At 52.5% G+C, this 17960-nt stretch overlaps 1 protein-coding gene across 2 annotated transcripts in view; it reads right to left on the bottom strand.

Moving 5' to 3' along the window:
* RGS3 (regulator of G-protein signaling 3) overlaps positions 1–17960 on the bottom strand; it is an 84715-nt gene that overhangs the window by 29901 nt on the left and 36854 nt on the right. For both annotated transcript variants that reach the window (XM_019473209.1, XM_009283617.2), the window contains one exon: positions 12495–12535. In XM_019473209.1, the coding sequence (XP_019328754.1) occupies positions 12495–12535 (41 nt within the window). The remainder of the gene's footprint in view (positions 1–12494; positions 12536–17960) is intronic.

Here is a 17960-nt window from a genome sequence, read left to right as displayed (position 1 = left end):
CACAAATCCCATTCATTTAAGAAACCTTCTGACCAAGTTCTCTCGGCAAGTGACTCCCAGCCTAAACCGCTCATCTCTTGTGCTAAAAATAAAGCCTTAGTAACATTTACTGCCATTCATTTAAGAAACCTTCTGACCAAGTTCTCTCGGCAAGTGACTCCCAGCCCTTAAACCGCTCATCTCTTGTGCTAAAAATAAAGCATTAGTAACATTTACTGCCCACTGGGATTTTGCAGGTCTCGCTTTAAAAAGGGTCCAGAAATGCTCATGGCTGGATCATCTCCTTCTGTGGCCAGATATGAAAAGAAGAAGAAAAAAAAAAAGGCAGAACTTTAGGACAGAACTGCAAAAAAAAGTCTTCCACTAAATGGCATGAAAAAGACCCTTCATCTCCCCCTAGGATTTCCTTCCAGAAGGGCAGGTCTCTGCTAGCCTGTTTTTCCCAGAAAGGTCAGAGAGAACTAAGGAACTTGCAGCTTCGTGACTCCAGAGACACAACACAACCAAAAGAGGAAATGCTTTTTAGTCACACCATTTAAAACACTGTTTTCATTGGATGCTAATTCATTCACGTTTAATCCAAAATCCCTATTAAAGCGGTAAATAAACCAACCTCCCACGTCACCACCAGAAAAAAGAGATCTCTAGTTCAGTCCTTCGCCCCTCCGAGGAGACTTCCAGGAAAGAGAAGATTTGATCTTTCTTATGTTTGGACATCACCACATCTACTCCTACAGCAAAAACAAGCTTTTTGAAATGCATGCTCAGGCTTACCGAACACTATCAAAATGGAATAGAGGTTTGTGATTCAGGGACACAAGATGGCGGGGCTCCCCCTTGCCCCGCAGATCCTGAGTTGCAGTGATGCTCTGAGCATCCCCCGGAACCTCACAGTGCTCTTTCCCATCCCAGGTGTCTCAGCCTCTCCCAGTCCCATGCCAGCAGATCACCAGGCTGTACCATTGTGATATCCACTCGTCCCTAGGAAAGTATCTAATCGTTCCTGCTTTCAGAGGAGAGGACAGGTACCAATCTGCTGGGCTGGAAATCTGGGCTGGCATTTCCCTGCCCTGCACTTGGGGCCAGAAGTGAATGACGGCAAGGACTCAGCGAAGCCTAAAAGACATCAGCGCAGCTGCAAGGAGTCCAGTGCCCACATTCATGCTGTAACTACTGCACACCCCCATCCCTACCGAGCTTCTGCAATTCCCCCAGCATGAGGCTTAAAGCAATTCCAAGGACATCTCATATCCCCTTGCTTGTGACGGATGCACAGCTCACCTACCCCTGCTCTGCAGTCCCTTGCTGATTCAATTACAGTCCCCATCTCTTTGATTGAATTTAGCATAAAGCGATGCTCAGCCCGCACTGGCTGTTGAGAGCAAAGTGCCCCTCTCCCTCCCGCTCAGCCTCAGCGAGCCGGCGAGACTCCCCGGCCCCAGCAGCCTGGGAATATTAAAGCCAGGAGAGGAGATTGCCCTCTGGTCCAAAAGGCAGAGGAGAAAGTCAACCGCCCCGATGTGTGTCCTGGGTATTGTGGGCAAGGCTGAGGGCAGGCATGAACAGCCAAAATTGTATTTATCCAATCTGTACATATTTTACTATCATTTCTGTGCTACAGCAGCGAGATCTCAGCACTTTATTCCTTCACAGTGATATTTAACCTCTCCAACAGACATTTCCCAAGAGAAGAGCTCTGTTTCTCCCTCTTCCATCAAGCTGCTCCCCCCAAATAATGTGCAACTGTGTTGGGGAAAGAGCCAGCCCAACCCACAGTAGCTGAGCACCCCCGGCTGCCTCTAAAGCACAGGATCCTGCTTGCAGAGTCCTTTGGGATCCAGCCAGACGGAGGGCAGACATCTGAAGGACTGACTGCTATATGAAATAAAGCTCTACCAGCGGCACAGGTCCTCTAGAGCCCAGCCCCTGCCAGGGGACCGAGCTGCCCAGCTCAGCACTCCTGCGCACCGGGGAGGCTGGAGCAGGGAGGTCAGCTAACGCCGGGGCTGCGCCGTGCCCTCTGCACGCTGCCTCGCTCAGGGCTCACTCTGGGAACCGGCCTCCCCGCTATTGTTTTCATTAAGGGAGGCTGCTGCTTTGCCTGCCAATGTTTACAAAGAGAAAACAGGGTTTAATCTCACAGCGCTGGGAAAGGAGGATGCAGATGGCGTGAAGGGGGCGTTTGCGACCAGATAAAGTGAGCGACTGAAGTGGCTGCCAGTTGCTTTCTGACTGCCTTCACCCCAGCATTTTGAAAAACATGTTATTGCAGGTGTTGCGTGCCGGCTGGCGCGGGAGCCTCTGGTGAGCCCACGGCTCCAGGGCAGCGCTGGACCCCATGCCAGCACCGGACCCCACGCCAGGGCTGCCCGTGGGAGAGCAGGAGGAAAACACAGGGCATGTATTGCAGAGGAGGACCCAGACTAGCCAACGCAAGCCCCAAACGGGCCCTGTTACAGCAGGAAAAGGTCCCTTTTGCTCCATGGGAAAAGCTCACCCCTGCAGATGCTCCCCCAGGCTGAGCCCCAGCCCCACGGCACCCAGGAGCATGGGGAGATGACAGGCAAGGGGTCTGGCCAGGCAGAGTTCCTGGTTACCCCAGCAGACACCAACCAACGAGGGGCTGCTGGCTCTGTAGCCCATCAATCAGTCCATCAGAATGGCACCACATCACAGGAAGGGTCCCCAGACCCTACACACCAACACCCCATGCTGCAGACACGCCCCTCTCTGCAGGACCCAGCACAACAGCATCTGGCACGCAAGTGTGGCTCTACATGACACTGCAAAGCTAAGATATAATAATAACAACGAGCCAGACTCAGCCTGACACCTCCAAAGCCCTGTACTCAGTGACCAGCCTAGCCTGGGGCTGTTCCCATCTCACTGCCACCTCCCCCGGCTCGTGCTAGCAGACATGCTCCCAGGGGGTGGTCAGGTCCTTGGGTGGATGTTCCCCTCGCAGATCAGGGGGAGGCACTTCTGCTCCTTTCCCCAGGCTCCTCTCCTCTGCAGGATTTATGGCAAAGTGGTTCAGGGACAGGGCTCACAGCCCAGCTCAGCTCTGCCCGGCCCCTGGCCTCAAACGTTCAGAGCGTTGGTCCGTAGCCAAACCCAGCAGAGATCCCAGAGGGGAAGTACCTCGGAAATGGGCTCCAGACTACAATAGCTTTTAAATTGCAGAGCAAACCTTCCACCGGCGAAACAGCCAGCCCTGGGAATATCCTGTGCACAAAACACGGGTAACTGCTGGCTGGTTATTTCATGACCCACGGAGCTAGGTCTGATGAGAAAGTTCAGTTTGCTCCCGTGCTAAGCTGTGCTGGGGGGGCCGTGGGGGACCACATCTCTTCCTGTGGTTTTTGGACTGCTGGGCACACTGGTGGTGCCCAAAAAACAAAACACTGGCAGTAACAGCAGGGGCCCTGTTGAAAGCTGGGATGGCCAAAAGGTGACAGGATCTCACGGGTGCTCGAGCAGATGATGTGCATGTGCCGTTTGCAGGGCACGGCAATCTCTGCAGAGAAGCGTGGCTCGTTGCTGTGTGGCTTGTTTTCGGGCTAGGGAGGCTCTGTAGATGAAGGTGAAGGATAGATGTGCCCATCCTTCCTTGTGACACCAAGGCCTGGCTCTTAGGAAATGGGTTTTCATCGTCCTACAGACACCCATGGATCACGAGGGGCACCAAGATAGCAAAGTGGACCTTCTACTTCATGGTGCAGAGCCACCAGTGGCTCCAGCTCACCCCAGGCTGGTCAGACCCTGTCGCACTTAGATGATGCTACTGAGGAGAGAGAAGATGGAGGAGCGATGCCACAGGAGCACTGCATCATGGCACAGCTTGGAGGATGCTAAGCCTCCAGGAGGAAAAGCCAGCCTGAAGAACCTTTTCCACCCACTTTGGAGCAGCCAACGAGGACACAGGGCTCAGACTGTTTTTGCAGGCCAGCAGGTTGTCCTTAAGTGGCTCATCAGATAACAGCCTTCACAGGAATCCCCAGCCCTGAGACTAGCCAGGCGTGGAGCCCCCCATGCAAACAGCACTCTGGCAAACAGAGAGGCAGGTCCACCGCCTTCCCATTCTGCAAACGCCCTTTCCTCTCAGGCGGGAGGGCTCAGAGCTGAGCAGCCCCAGCGACAGTAACACTGAGCTCACCCACCCTCTGCAAACACAGCCCCAGAGCTACCCGTCCCTCTTCCCCTAGCACAGCCCCGAAAAGAGCAAGCTCCAGCCCGTGCAGCCAGCCCCAGGGAACAGCAGTTCCCCTCCAAAATTACCCACTGTTGCCTGGGCCTTTTTAAAATCTCTCCAGTACTGTAACCCGCATCATATCAGCTCTTAGCCAACATCTGGGAAATGTGACCACAGAATTAAAGCTGGGGAAAAAAATTAAGAACAACTGCTCCAAAAAGCACATTTTGTGGGTCATCTCAAAACTCAGATTCAGGTTGAACTGTGTAAAGATTCACAAAGCCAGGGAAGCAGAGAGCCCCTGTTTATCTGTTTCTCCAACTGGGACACAAGCATTCCCTGCTCTGCACGAAGACACCAGAACTGGGAGCTGTCACTGCCCAGGAGCTGCCCTGGGGTACACCCCAGGCCATCGGTTATGCCAACCCAGGATTTCTGCTACTAGTGTCACTCCACATCATCTAACCCAGGTAAATGGGCACTGGCAGAGGAGACAGAGCCTAGGGATCCGTCTGCACAGAGGAGCAGCCTGGCCACCAGCTCCACGGCCATCACTTTGCATGCTCTGGCTCCAGGTATACGCCAGGAGAGCGCTGGCTTGAACCAGCTGAACGTTTCAGTTGCATTTGAAATTTGGGGCATGTCATGGGGATGCCGGGTAGGGCCGCATTTCAGGAATGCCTCGGCATTTGGGATCATCTGTACATGGGTTCATGTCACAACATCCTTCAGAAGCACTTTTCAAAGTGTTGGCAGTCTTGGTCTGACGTTATCTCCCTGCACCTGCGGTTCAGGCTGCAGCTCGGTCTTCTTGGCATCATGCACAGAGAGATCCAGTGGCTGGGACCCGCCGTCCTTTGGATGGAGGAAAATGGAAACCTCTATTCAGGAAAGAGTTAAGCTGTTGCTGTAGGTGTGACATGGCGGAGGTGTTCAGCGTGTGCAGATTGAGCGTCCAGCTTTTACATGAGCTGGGCGACTCAAGGTGATGCACGCCGGTGCACTGCAGCGCAGGACACAGACCCCGCTTGGTGAACGTCTCCAGCAGCCCAGAAATGAGCCACTGCTTGTGAGACACGCGGGAAGCAAAGGAAATATCAGAGAGCAGGAAAGGATTTTTCACTTGATAACATCTCCTGACCACCACCAGCAGAGTGGCTGGAGGAGAGGGAGTCCCCCTTTATGCTGAAAAGGTCTGGGAGCAGGAAGAGGAAGGCAGAGGAATACACTTCATGGTCTCTCAGCGTGCTTCAAAGTCACCTAATAAATCTGGAGAGAGCAGGCAGCAAGGAGCGCGTCTAGATTTTCTCTACTTGAAGTCCTTAGGTATGACTGATCCCAACACTTCTAACCTTCTCTGCGGTGCCCTTTCCACCAGAGCCCAGAGGATCTTTCACCCTACTGCAATACAACAAACCCATCTGACAAATAACACAGCCCACAAATCTGACAGACATCGTCTCTTTTCCTATTACGCATTAGAGAAAATTGAGATACAATTTCAACAGAGCACATAGTCTACTTCACAGACATAACTTACCTCTTCTACCTTTTCCCACCCCGCACACAGCACCCGATGCCAGCTGACACTTGATTTTCTCTTACCAGGAATTTAAAACCCACTATACCTCCACCTTACAGTGCTCTGGCATCTGCAGGGTGGCCGTTACAGCACAAAATTCAGGATTTTGTGTTCAGGCAAGGCTGAGGGACTCCTAAATCACTGCTCCTTTTTGTGGTTAAAACCCTCCTGCAGCAAGTTGTGCTGGGGGCTGGCAGGCTGCGCCCTTTGGCCAGCGCTGCTTTGGGGTCAGAGCTGGGCACAGCTCTTGGCTCTGTGTCTCAATCGCAGCCTTGAGGTTTTCTGAGCTCATGTCTCTAAACCGGCCTTTTTGTAATTGCATGTTGTGGGTATTTTCTTGTACTTAAGAACCCAAAGTATAGATGGAGCATTTGAAAAGGAGGGATCAGACATCTTACAGGCTGCTCAAGCCCTGCCAGGGAGCAGAGTAAGCGGGATGGGGGGGAAACCACAACAGCAGAGCCCAACCCCAGGCACCAGATCCTCCTTAATGCTGGGAAAAAGGAAAAGGGGAACAACTTCCTTTGCTTTGGTCCCCTGCCAAAACCATCCCATTTCAGTTGGAAACAAATTCAACCCAAAATGCAAGCCTTCTGGCTATCGCTTTGGGGTCAGAGAACAAAGGAATGGAAAAGTTGACTGAATCCCAAACTTTTATCACTACTGATGCTGTCTTTCTGCTGCAGGAGCTCATGGCTGCTGATTATTCTTCCCCCAACAAGCTTTTATCAGTCACTTCTGACCCTCACAGACCCGTGTGTACAGTTCTCTTTTCCCCATGATCACATGAAAACACATAATCAGCTTTCACCCACCATAACAACTAACCCCCACTGCTCTATGACTGAACTACCCTCCCTATCATCTCCTACTTCCCCAAATTTCAAGTCATATGCACACTTTATCAGGCATGATTTGCTGTTTTCTACCATGTCAATGATGATTGTCTGCAATTAAGCAAGAGCCAGGCTTCCCAAGCCCTCCCTGGCAGAGCAATGCTCACAGACGATGATGTTGAGGTTTCAGACCAGAGTTTTTAACTATTTATTGAGCACCACAGCAATTTTCTGTCTTTCTAGGTTTTCAGGCCAAGTGATGTGTCATATCAAGCCAAGTGCCTGCGAGGACATCTGCTCTAGTTGTGCTCCATCTGTACTCTTTATCTCTCTTTCATTAATAATTACTTTTTAAAGTTCTTTACTAAACAAATTCACCTTAGCTGTTCACTTGGTTGCGTAGGTTTGATGTCACCCCCTGGCCAGCCCTTTTGCCCCTTTCCCTATCACTAAACCATCTGCCTAAGTGTCCTCTAGATCTGCCAGGACAGGGCCCAAAAAAGCTCCTTGCAAACTCTTCTGATGACACGTCCAGAAGAGATGACTTCAAAATTACCCAGGTGTATAACATCTGCCACGTCACAGCGTGTCCCTGAGCCTTAAAGTCCTCTGTACCATCGGTAAACTGCTTCTCCAGCGTTCAGATTCCCTGTATGGAGATGGGAACCTCGGTTCTCCTTGCTCTTTCCCTGTGGGACAGAAATGGGTAATGCCACATCCCTAAGGGCATTAAATAGTCATGCTCAGTCCGGGGAGTAACAAAGAATGCTTTGGGAAATTAATTCTCCTATGGTCCAAGCTGGGACTCTCCAGTGAAGACTTCAGAGTTAAGCACATTTATACAAGCTACAACATTGCCCCTCACTACAGCTGTGGTCCAGTTTAAAGAGCATTTGTTCAAAGCCTACCCTTGCCAGCAGCTGGGACACAGCTCGAGGATGCAAATAGGAATGGAGCCCACAGGGGACCCTATGGGCGCAGGGATGTGTCCGCAGAGAGCCAGGGCACGGGGTGGGGGGGACGAGGGGGGACAGTGTCATTTCTCCGACACTTGTCTAGAGGATCTCCTGTGCAGAGTTAGGATGCGCATCTCCAAGGCAAAACAAGATCAAAATTAGATCCGCAGCATTAATTTCCTCAGGTCTGTAAGTGTGCTCATCGCAGCAGGCCAAGAAGTACTGGAAAGATTTTCTGTTGGAGCAGTTTCCCAAGAGAAACTCTGGTGTCTGCAGGTGAAAACTTCCAGAGAAAAAGATCAATTTTGCTAATGCTTTTCGAAAGAAAAATTTACTGAGCTATTTGATTTTAAGTCAATTCGGTCTGAATATGTTGGGTCCGAATCAAAAACTTCTAACAATGCAATAAAACACTGATCTGCAGTTTCCTATCAGGAGAATATTTCCGGAGCAGGGAAGGGTGTGAACGCAGCCCTGGACCACATTCACATCTCTGGACTGGCTCCCTGTGAGGCTACCGATTCCCACCACGCAGTAAATGTTTTCTCTGACAGGTTTTACGCACATCATCATAGGAGGTGTATGTGCCCTGCAGGGAATAGCACGTGTGCAGGGGGGAAACGGGGCCAAACTCCCACACTCCAAATTCTCTAGGGTGCAGAAACGCGAGTCCACACTGAATCAGCCCAAAGCTTTCAAAGGTGGGATCTGTTCAACTGCCTTTAAACTGTTTCATTTGGATTTAAAATACTGAAATGAAACGTATGCTAGACCAGGTTTGCATGCGCTGGTAGTACTTTTTCACATACCAGTTGGCAACTGGAAAAGCTAGACAAGCTTCCAGGTATACACAGTATTCCTCAGATCAAAAGGTACCACCTTCACTTCCAAAATCCTGGCTTGCTTATATGCTGGGACTATGGCAGCTACCCCATGACCACCACGAGGAACAAAAACACCAAGAATGGACAGCTCAGTGGAGAACCTTCCTCTGTTTCTGCATTCTTTCCAACACCAACCTATATTTAGCCCTTCCCTTCCAGGAGGCCACGTGCCCCACCAGGATCGGGGCCACCTGCACTCGGGACCTCCAAGCACTGCAATTCACACGCTGAAGAGCCTGTAAAATAAACACCCCTTCTGCTGTAACCTACACCGGGCTATAAAGATTACTGTTTGCCATCTGACTGTAAATAACCATAATGCACAGGATTTAAACTCTGTGGAGTGATTTATTTACACACGATTAGACGGGATGACTAGCAGTAGCTTTTTTTATGACACTCCAGTTTCCCCTCAAGGTTGGAATTTTCTTTCTTGTTTAAAATAAATTAAGCAACTCGCAGACATTGAAACATACTTTTACTTTGGATCATGCCAGATCCGAATGCAAAAATGCGACCTTATGTGTCAGAACATTACTCACAAACCTTCCAGATGAGAAGGAGCAGGAGACAGCAGCTCAAGGCCTCAGCAAAGAGCTATTCCCACAGCAAACGCAAAGTTAGCCCGGCCCCGTGGGCTCCCTTTCGACTCACAGCAGCACTAAATACATTACTGCTCATTGCAAATGATTTGTGGGTAAGAAACAGCAGTACGAGAGCTTCTACCAACCTCCCAGACCCCGTCATGGCAGTGCAACAGATGTGTCTGCCCAGATCATGGCGTCAGAAGAGCTCTGACAATGACGACCACCAAACCCCCCAGACCCATCCCCTCCACCCTGGAGAGGACCAGCTGGCAGAGCTGAGCCAGCAAAAGGCTCCCGGTAGAGTAAAGCGCTGCTGGCAAGCCCAGGGATGGAGCACTTGCTGCAAAGAGCAGGACAGGAGCAGATCAGGAGGGGGAGAGACCCCACAGGGTGACGTGGGACAAAAAAGCCACGTCCACACAAGCATCCTTCCCTTATGCATCCTTATAGAAAGCTTTCTAGCTGCCACAAGCAGTCGCAGGGGTGGGCAGTGGGACAGCCACATCTGCCAGCAGGACCCAGCTGCAGGGCACTGCTGCACCGCATCGCTGGGACCCCGAGGGTGCCAGGAGTGGGCCAGGGCCAGCACCCTGCCAGAGATGTCCTCCTGAGCCTCCTTCCACCCTAACTCCCGGCAGCCTGAGTGCAGCCCCGAAGCAGAGCCAGCCCCTCTTTGTGGGAAGCCATCCTTGCAGAGGGAAACCGCCTCATTCCCACAGTCGGAAAGGAGGCTGAGCCTTGCACCAGGGCAAAAGGAGGTCACACAGCCGGGAGCGTGGCACCCAGTGGACACCACGTCCGTCAGGCAATGGGAAGAGCCACGGTGGGCTGGCCCGGAGACCCCCATACCAGCCCCACGTGCCACTGCAACACGAGAGAGCCATTTCACTGGGCCCAAATCCCAGCTTCCATTTGACAGCAGGCCATGCCTTCAGTCCACCCCACTGCAAAAAATAACCTTAACACCACAAACTGATGCTCCCACCAGCCCAGCAAGGCATCCAAGCCCCCCGCAATGCCTCTGTGTGCAGCCAGCTTGCAGGAATGCCTTTGAGGGGGACTGTCCCCTCCCTCCCGTGGGCTGCCAAGACTTAAAATTTCCTGGTGACACCCCCACAACCCTGTAACTCAAGCTTTGCTCCTGAAAAGTGAACGCAAAGGAGAAAAGAGGGATGACCTGAAGGTGACTCTCTTCTTCGCTTCCCCGCAGGAAGAAGACGCTTAAATGCTCCCAGGCTGGCTCCCACGACAGCATCCCATCATCTAAGAAGAGCTTGTCTCCGTTTGCCTGAGGTCTACCTCCACCGAGGACAGTTCATTGAGCCGCGCAACCCCTGCACTGCAAAAGTGAGAGGTTCTGCACTCATGCTTTAACCACCAGCCCGTGTCCTTGCAGCCTGGTCACCTGCTCCACGTGGCTCTCAGAATTGCAGGTCACCGTTTCCCAGAAGAGCAGCCGTGGGGAAGTCAGGAGGGCACCGTCCTGACCTGGCTCGCTGCTGACTCATAGGCACGTCCCCCTCTCTGTGCCTCAGCTTCCCCTTTTGAACCAAAATTGCCCGTTGCTGGAGAGTCTGGTGAGACTTACGGCTGGAAGTGCACTGTTCCCTTAACCTTGAAGCCGGCTGTTTCTATCCATGCTGCGCAGTCATGGTGGACACATAAAAGCCACCTTCTCCCTTCCTTGCAGGAAAGACCCAGCCAAACCACACAGCTGGAGAATCACCTCCCCACCTACCCGCAGGGAGATCTCATGTCAGCCTGATTTCCCTAGCTCAGTGCAGACCACCAGCCTGCAAGCAATCCCGTGGGGTCCAGGAGGGAATGTCCTGCTCAGCAGGATGCCACCTTTGAGCCAGGGGCTGCCCCGATGTCACCTGAAAGCCGTGGGCTGGCACAGCGCAGGGTGTGAGCAGCCACTCCTGGGGTAGGGGCATGTGGCAGACCTGCCGGTCACCACGGGTTGGAAAGCTCCTGCTCCACTTGCAACCTGCTCCAAAATACCTCAGGCGGACAGGGGGAACAAGAAGGGGTTTGCAGAATCCCATAATCATGGCCTGTCCAGACCTACTGTCCTCTGTGGGGGAGCATGCCTGTAGGAAAGCAAATGTTTCACATTTTCTATACAACTACTACACTCCAACTCCAATGGATGCCACAGATCTCAGTCGCCAGAGCTGTAAGAGCCATTTAAGCCCGCCAGAAGAAAGCTAAGCACTTCATTACGTCTTGACAAAGACAAGTCTTCCCTTCCCAAGATCTCATGAAATGCAGCCAGTTCTCTTTCAGTCACTTCCACTTAGGGGCCCAAAGCTTCTAAACTAAATGTCAGGCTCCAAATGCATTTTTCCAAATGTATGAGAAAACGGAGCAGTGCCTCATCCCGCTGTCGGGATGTCACTGACGAACACCCATCGCAGCCTTTCTGAGTCACAGCACAGGATTAGCTGGGTAGGGAGACATCACGCAAGTCTGATGTTACACTGGGACACGCACTGAGCAAACCCCCGAGGAGGCAGCTCCTGCCCCACCGCCCCAGGAAGAAATAGAGGAGACAAGGAAGGAACAAAGAGGGAAATGTGAGAGAGAACTCGTCAGCCCATGGTTACGCAGCAAGTCGTGCTTTGGCCCAAATCCCAGCCACACAAGGTGAACAACTTTCATTCTGAACATTTTCATCCAACTTTCACAATAGCTTATTATTTCGCGGTGCTGCTGAGCAATGTTTGCCTTTCTCCTCTACGCCCTGGGGAGCTTTCCCAGATCCAAATTTCCACCCTGAAAATACAAGGCCTTGAAACCAGGAAGACAGTAAAGTCACTTGAAAAAGAAAAAAAGCCACAGCATTCCATGATTAGGTAGGTCCAGTCACTGTGAACCTATTTTGCAGTCTCCTTGGCTGCTTCACGACACAAACATAACTGTGCCAATGTCTGAGTGATTGCAAATCTGTTTGGATTTACATTGCATGGTACATTTAGCCATGTACCAGCCACATGCGTTTTTAGAGCTATGATTATATGTCTTTTAGATTGAGCTTCCTTGTTTTATTTGAGGGCTTCAAACCTGGGTGCTTGAAGGCAAGAAAAGCAAGATGCCTAAAAAATAAAGACAAAACAGTTGGCAAGGAAATCTGGCCCCAGGCAAAAGAATCCCAAGATAAATCGAAAGTGAGATGCGTGGAGGAAGATCCACCTACTGCACACAGAGGGAAGGGGAAAAGCAAACCTGTCTCAGTGCTGCCCAGCCTCCCCGTTCACAGATTCCTTTTAGCAGCTTCTTACTAATATATTCTGGCTACAGTCGTTACGCTTCCTTTCCAGACCTCTGGCAAATTAATTAAAAAGGAAGTTAAAATCAGCCCGTTCAGTGCTCCTTGCCCAGCAGAAAGGATCAGAGTTGTTAGTACATGTTCAGCTCCCACTAGAAAGTTAATTTGGAAAACAGCACCACTCACCTCTGCAAGGTAAAGGATGCAGAATTTCCGATCTTCTGAACCTATAAAGAAGAAAAAACAGGATCAAAATTAAGCTACAACTGCATTTCTACAAGCAGAGACACTGGCAGAGGAACTGGCTAAGAGACAGCATTTAATGAATATTTATTGTTGTCATCCTACAGTACCAGGCTGTGATCTGGGAGTGATGTACGCTGCATCTGCAGGGGCCATGCGCTGGGCAGGCTGCATTGCATGGTATCTTGCGTGGACTCACTGCGCTATCGCAGCTTCTCCTTTGGGTTTGTCCTTTTGGAAAAAGGTTTGTTTCATTCAGAGGCCACGCACAGGCTCTTCTGCCCGACCTGCCATGGCACGTGCAGCCCGACTCCTTCATGGGGGCTGCGGAGGCTCCGCAGTGCCCACGCAGCCATCCTGGGCACCGGGGTCGGGTCTCTCCCATCTTACCTCTGTGGACGCTTTCCTCCCAGGAGGACTAACCAGAGCAGGTCCTGTTCCTACGTCCTTGCTCATTCCCAGCTTCTTGCCCCAAGCCCTTGATAAGGCTGGTGGTAGCTCTGTCTAGTGCTGTCTGTCCCAGCCTCCACCAGTGCCAGTTGTTGGGGTTGGTGCCTCTCCAAGGAGATGGAGCCGAATCCCAGGGCAATGGGAAGCAGCTGACATGGGGCAGGGGCGAGAGCTCATCCTGCTCCATCGGGCTGAGGGCAAACTCCCCAAGCTCCCGCCAGCATGGTGCCACTCAGGAGACCTGGCCAAGGGATTTGCACTTCCACAGCTTTTGGAGAGGAGATGGTGCTGGAGGCAATGCAATGACCAACATTGTGATCCATGTCTTGCTAAGTCACAGAGCAGCCCAGTTCAGCTCCCCATCTTGCTGCCAGCTATCCCAGGGGATGTGTTATGCTCCAGCTGCTCCACCAGCCTGGTTCCTGCAGGCCTAGTGTTCCCTGTCCCCAGCAAAAAGGCATTCCTGAAGATTTGCCCTGGTCTCTGATCCCTGCTGGTGAGACACGAGTGTCTCCAGCCCCAAGGGAAGCCAGCTCCTGGCATACATCAGCCTCGCAGGAGGACATGAAGCTGCCACAGGACAGGGACACCTCAACTCTGAAGCAGGACATCCCAACTCCTGGAGCCGGCTCTCTCCTTCGCACCAGTGTGCCTTGCACCAGCTTTGCCCTTGGTAGCATGCAGTACCGCTGGGCTGCAGCTTTCATAACTCTTTTAATGACATTATCTCTGCCATGAGATCAGATCTGCAGTCTGGGCACAGCCGCAGATCCTATTCAAAGCAGTGTCAGCACAAGCTCTGCTTCATTTCAACAGCCTGAGCTGCACTAACGATGGGAACAGGCTCTGTACAGTGATGGAAACACCCTGCTCCCCAGAGGAAAGCAATTCTTCTGCCGCAGGCAGCAGCCCAAATGTCAAGATAAGAGCTGTGACCCATTGAGGGACTGAGATACCTCTTGAGTCACTCCACGGGCAATGCGAAACCCATGAAGAAGTGCAATGGCCTGGAGCCATTTGCTGGATGTCTCTTCCAGCTGCCCTTTGGGGGATCGCAGACCTGCCTCCGCTGCCACCTTCATTTTTAATGCACGTTGCAGGATATGGGCTAGAACATCACTACAGGGACACCAGGACACTGTGCCACAGCAGCTGATGGAGCCCAGCACCACCAGGAGCACTGCTGTGGACCTCTCGGATGATGGGTCCTTGTGTTTTCATAAGCTTCAGTCTGCTCCACCCTGGGTGACGCGAGGGTCAGGGAAGCAGCCTGGCCCCAGGGCTGCCAGCCAAAGTGCTGCCTTTCCAAATCTTCACTTCCAGAAGGGGAGCAATGCTGAGCCTTGAGAGCACATGCTGAACGGGCCTGGCTGGGAGCCCGTGTCTCACCTCTGCACCACAGAACTGCTCTCCACGGCTCTGCCTGAGCTCTCCCAGCACCCTCTTCCGTAAATCCCAGCAGGACCATTGGGGAGCATTTTCCTTGCTAAGCCAAAGCCTCCGATGGGAGCCCCTCAGCCAGTGCTTTTCCCCTTGAGGGAGGGTTTGGAGGCAGGATCTGAGCCTGCTGCTGGCACACCACGAGTCCACCATCCCCTTCTGCTGCTTCTGCTTCCCAAGTGGTCAGCAGTACAAAAAACACCCCATCTTCTCAACTGGGCTCTCTGCTCCTCCCTGCACCACGACCAAAGCTCTCCAGGCTGCCTTGCAAAGCAGATTGCAAGAAGACCAATATGTCCCAGCCACTTTCCCTCAGGAGCTTTAACCCGGCTTTCCCAGCTGATCTGAGGAACAGGTCACCCTCTGGAAACATGCACCCTCAGCAAAGAAAGGCGATGTCCGGAGCGTAACGGCCCTGGGAATGACCCTGCTTCTCTTGGGCCTCTGTTTATTCCTTCTGCAGTAACAGGTGATCCCGACAAAGCCCAAAACCATCAGAATTAAGTTCCCTTCCAAATTCCTCTCCATTGAGCTATGAATCTTGGCATTAGCAACCTCCACCGCCAGCAGCTCCTGTCCCCTTGTCCCTCCAAGGCTCGCTGCTGCACATGGCCAAGCAGCCCAGTACCTACGGGACACACAAAGCAGGGAGCCAGCCTAGGCTAAGGCACTGCTTAAATCCCATTTTCTACCAGTAATTGCCTTTAGAGAGAAAACAAATGGGAGGTAAGAGACTGGCTGCCCAGCCCAGCAGCCGGTGCCAATCCCTGGTGAGGCGCGAGGGGAGGCAGGAGAGCGATGGCAGAGCCAGGAAGGGCAGACCCGAGCGCAGGTTTTTAGCACAAACCAGGTTTGCTGGAATTTCTTCTGCTGGAGCTTTTTCCAATCTCCGGAGAGTCAGGCTGGCGTGCCGGAGCCTGCTGTGCCCCGGAGCCATGCGACGTGCACTGCTCATCTCCTGCACTGCGGACCACAGAGGCCGCAAAAGACAAGGGGAGAGGCACAACCTTGCACCAGGGAGGCGGCAGCCAGCTGCCCGGGCTAACCCGGGGCTCCGTTCCCCACGCGGCGCTACATCCACACCTTTTTTGACAGCTGAACAGCACATACTCTCAGCCAAATTCAGTGAAATGCTAAAAAGAAATAAGCAGGAGAAAAAAAAACTCACTTGAAGGTATTTCAGTTTCTTCCTGATGCGTTGTGATGGGGACTGGCCTGTCTTTCAGAGTAACTTGAACCGTCCCTCCCCCAGGGCTGGGCTGCTGCATGCGCTCAGCACAGACAAGAGGAGGGTGCGAGTTTTGTGGGGACACGTCCCCCTCTCTGGCTAAGCCTCGTCCTGCGCACCCATGCTGACGTGTGGGGCAGGCGTTTACGCAGCTCCTGGCACAACAGCAGCTTTCAGCGCCGGCCCAGCTCTGCCAACCTCCCATGCGCAACCCAAGGAAAACACCCGCTGCTTGCAAGATTTGGATGGTGCACGCAGGGCATTGGGTCAAAAAGATGGGAAAAGAGGGAAGATGGTCCTGCTCCTTTCCACAGCCTCCTTGCACGGCCCAGGGGACCATGACAATGCCCACGGTGAGGGCAGACACCCTGCTCCCCAGCCCCTCACATACACTCAGCAAGGATGGGACTGCATCAGGCACCCAAAGAGGAGCTGACAGGGCAGGGTGCTGCAAGGCCTCAGGTGCATGGGGAGAGAGTAAGGCTGTTGTGCTCATTCAAACCTGGCTCCCAAGAGGGGACAAGCTTGTCACCCTCTGTGGCACATGTCCCTAGGGAGGCGTGGCAGGATGCAAGCCCTGGGTGCTTCCCAGCACCCTTGGGGCAGCAGGGAGAAGCTGGGAGGGGGGTGCAGAAGCCCCACAAATCATACTCTGGGCATCTGACAATCTTGGAGCTGATTGCTGTAAGACACGGCGGGTTGGGATGCCGGGGACAGCAAAGCAGCACATGAAAAGTCTTTGTTTGCAGGATCCTGGCGGAGGATGGGGCTCACAGCCTGGGGGTCCTCATTCCGGCTGCAAAACAAGAGCACGCTTCTCTGTCCCAAAGCCGAGCGCACCCACCCGGGGGGGGGGGCAGGATCCCAGCGAGGCGGCGACCTTCGCATGGAAATTCCCACAGTATCTCGTGAGGAAGCCAGCCCTGTTGCACTGGAAACATTGGCCGGTGTGGTGCTCATCAGCCATGCTTGGCTTCTAAAGCAGGAAGACAGAGCATTGTAAAGCAGATTATACTGATTTGCTTTCGCACAGGGCAACGAGCGGCAGAAACAGGAAACATCACAATGGTCTTCAGTGTACCGGAGATGTCTCAATTGTTATACTCAGCAATACGCCTGTTCCTATTAATGTGCCATTCAGTTATTTAGAAGACCAACAGAAAATCCCTGCCAAAAGGGACGGACATCTTTTTGCTTGTTCCACCCACCTTTGAAGCAGCCCTGCCCAAACCAGGAGGGTGAGCTGCCTGAAAACCAACTGTGCTGGATTCCCAGCGTACGGGGGGAGGTTCAGTGCTGCAGAGACAAACATCCCCTTCGGAGAGGCTTCTTAAGCTATTCCAGATGTGATCCAGCCAAGTTATTATGGCAACAAGGAAATAAGTGGCAGAAAACTGCTCACAGAATCCAACCGCTCTGCCTGAGGTTAGGAGGCACATTCCTGTGCCAAGCTGCAAACAGACCTTCGTGCACAGAGCCAGGACCAGCACCGGGGAAGCTGATTTCTTCAAGGAGGCGAACAAGAGCAGGGTTATTCAACAGCCTTTGAGAGCAGCCAGGAGCAGCATGCATGTGCGCTCCAGGAGCAGACGCTGACCAACAAGCACTTCAACGAGGAAAAATTTCTTTTGTCCATTTCTTAGAAATAAGCAGCACTGAGAACAAACTCAACAAACCCCAGCAAAGCTTCAATGGCTTTTCTAAATGGCTCGCACTGTGCCACCCCGTCCCCCTCACTGTGTTTCTGCCCCTACCAAATAGGTCAGTGAATTAATCTGGGAGCAGAAACGTTGTTGGAAATGGGAAATAACAACTGATGGGCAGCCTGTGGTGTTCAGCACAGCATTGCAGATCCCCAGCACTGAGGCTCACAACAACGTGGGGCACGTGGAGAGATGCAGCTCATCCACTGAGCTCAAGCTCGGCTGGGGAAAGTCATGGGACGTGGCAAAATTCATCCAGAAAATGATCCCTTTGGAGAAGCAGCCCAGATCTGGATTAATCCCTTTTGGTCAGTGCCATGGGACTACATAAAGACATCAGCTCACACAGTTACAGAGTAATTTGGGTTGGAAGGGGCCCCTCTGGCGGTCCAGAGACAGTCCAGACAGTCCAGACTAGACAGTCCAAGCCCCTGCCCAAAGCTCCCAGATCAGGGCGCTCAGGGCCATGCCCAGTTGAGTCCTGAACACCTCCAGGGATGGAGATCCCACAAGCTCTCTGGGCAATTTAATATTTGACCAACTTCACCATAGAAAAGTTTTTCCTTCCATCTAATCACGATTTCCCAC

The sequence above is a fragment of the Aptenodytes forsteri genome, unplaced genomic scaffold, assembly GCF_000699145.1.
Source record: "Aptenodytes forsteri isolate BGI_AS27 unplaced genomic scaffold, ASM69914v1 Scaffold518, whole genome shotgun sequence".
Classification (NCBI taxonomy): Eukaryota; Metazoa; Chordata; class Aves; order Sphenisciformes; family Spheniscidae; genus Aptenodytes; species Aptenodytes forsteri.
The sequence above is the reverse complement of the archived record's forward strand: the minus strand, read 5'-3'. Positions and strand labels throughout refer to the sequence as shown.